Below are 2,199 nucleotides of genomic sequence, written 5' to 3'. Positions count from 1 at the left end.
CTACAGCAGACAAATTAGTGTTCAAGGCTATGCCATGTCCACATTTATCATATTAATTGATAGATTGTAAACATGTCTCTGTACAGAGTCTTGGATTAATTCCTGCAGAGGGCAACCTGAAGGATAAATTGGATTAAATAAAATCAGATTTGTATGGCCGTAGGCTGCTGAATGTCTCTTTTAGTCTCCCGTGCAGATGCTGGATATAATGCTTTGGATCCCTCATGGAGTTAAACTGGTGGTGTTCAATGCCCATCAATGGAGTGTTGCTGGTTTACGCTAGATGAGGATCTGACCTGTAGCACTATGCCTGTCCACCTCACGTTAGGTTTCATACTGCAGTCAGATTGTACCAGATTAGTTAAAATACATTTGAACATACAAGAAAATGGACTAGGGGCATGGTGGCCCTTTTCCTCGGGGCAAGGAAGACTTGGAGCCTCCCTCCATATGGCATGTTTGATCCAGGCATGTTTGCCCACACAGAGAGGCTGTGATGGCATGAAGAGGTCTTTGGTCCAACAGGAGTTTTGCAAGGCAGCCCACGAGTGAGGAAAATCTGCTGAAACACCAGAAGGGCCACGGGGTTCATCGTGGAGTGCAGAGTGGTCCATGTGCTGCGTGTCCCAGCTGTGGGGTTTGGTTACCCTCCAAGGTTTTCCTCCTCAGGCGGATAGTGGTTTGTGGCATCAGGTCACAACGTCACCAACCTTGTGTCATGCCAGCTCGGCCAGCTCATTCATGGAGGGGGAAATAAGGCTTGGGTCCTACCACACCCCTGACCAAGCTCTGCCCCTTGGTTGCTCAGGGGCAGTAATTATGAAGGGGCCTCTTGCTCTGCTGCTGTAGAATTATGCAACACACAGTCCAAGACTTAATATAGCTCTGAGCGAACTCCTTTTGGTTTTCTCCTGTTCGCTGACTTAGACCAAACAATAGAGCAGCCTCCTAGCAATAAAATCTGTATTGAACCCAGGGTGGACGCAGTGCCTGGGCTGGAGCTGCTGCCCAGGAGCTCTTGCAGGAGGTCAGTGTCTTGGCGTGTCTGTTGCCTTGGGTTTCGGACCTCGGGATAGCAAGTTCACAAAACTACTCCTTTTCCCACGGCAGTCAAAAAGTTGCATTTGCAGAGGAGTGAGGTGGGGTAGCAGGTTTTGGATCATGCTGTAGAGGCAGCGTAGGAGGAGGGAGGGTGCTGACTGATGCTTTGGTTCTGTTTTAGAAGCAGCTGATGATCGCTGGGGCATCAATTTCAGCAAAGAGTGTGCTGCCCTCCCCACTGTCAGGGCTCTCCAGCACACGGTAGCCTTGCCGAAAAATCGTCCTACTCTTCATGTGGCTCAGCCCCCGGACCGCGAGGACTGCCAGGATGTGCTCCTTCCTGCAGAAACCAAACAAGTCCTCACTCAGTCCTAGCAAGCAAAACCAGACCAGAGATAAAGCAACCAACCACCATGCTGGAGATGGAGCTAGGCTATGGCAAAGCATCGGGGAAGATCCCCTCACTGCGCTGGAGGAGCCACCAGGACAGGGGTCTGCAGCCTCCGGAGGTACTGAGCTTGTGAGCATCAGCTCCTACCACCCTGTGCTGGTGGGACACCCTCCTGCTGCTGGTGCTTTGGGGAATTTCCTCCTCCGTCTCCACACACACATGATGTCTTTTGCAAGTTTTCCTGAGAGGCTGCAGACCTTTTATTTAATGATTATTTTGAGTTGAGTAATGGAAGTGCTAATATTTAGGAAGCTGACAGGCACTAATTAGATTAGAGCTAGGAAAGCCAACTTGGAAACGTACCCTGTTCCAGTAATATCAGTATATACAAATTCAGCAACGTCTCCAGGAGCTCAGGGGAAGAATTAACAGAGACCTGAACAGGAAGCAATGCAGGTCCAGCAGGTTCCGCCTTGTTTTCCAAACTTAATTGTTTAAAATAATATTACTCAATAATGGAAAGCCAGGAAATAGATCAACCAAGAGGACGAGCCTTAAAACCTGGCTTGGGTCTAAGGCTGATGATGAAAAAGCACCACAAATCACAGCCTTGTAGATGGCTTTTCTGCCTGGAAAAATGTTTTCAAATAGCTAAGCCTGACTAGCCATCATTTACCTCCCCCATCCTTCCCAGAAAAGGCACTGCCTCCTTCGTCAGCTTAGTCTGGCCACTGGGATTAAGCCTTTTTTTTTTTTTTTTTTTTTTG

The 2,199-nt window shown here is 48.6% G+C and overlaps 1 protein-coding gene across 1 annotated transcript in view; it reads right to left on the bottom strand.

Moving 5' to 3' along the window:
• Positions 1-1,218: 1,218 nt before the first annotated feature.
• Positions 1,219-2,199, bottom strand: part of EXOC3L4 (exocyst complex component 3-like 4) — a 21,207-nt gene continuing 20,226 nt past the window's right edge. The window contains exon 11 of the mRNA XM_009891057.1: positions 1,219-1,381. Coding sequence (XP_009889359.1) covers positions 1,219-1,381 — 163 coding nt within the window. The remainder of the gene's footprint in view (positions 1,382-2,199) is intronic.

The sequence above is a fragment of the Charadrius vociferus genome, unplaced genomic scaffold (genome assembly GCF_000708025.1).
Source record: "Charadrius vociferus isolate BGI_N301 unplaced genomic scaffold, ASM70802v2 scaffold228, whole genome shotgun sequence".
Classification (NCBI taxonomy): domain Eukaryota; kingdom Metazoa; phylum Chordata; class Aves; order Charadriiformes; family Charadriidae; genus Charadrius; species Charadrius vociferus.
Note: the sequence above shows the minus strand (reverse complement) of the source record. Positions and strands in the feature narration are given on the sequence as shown.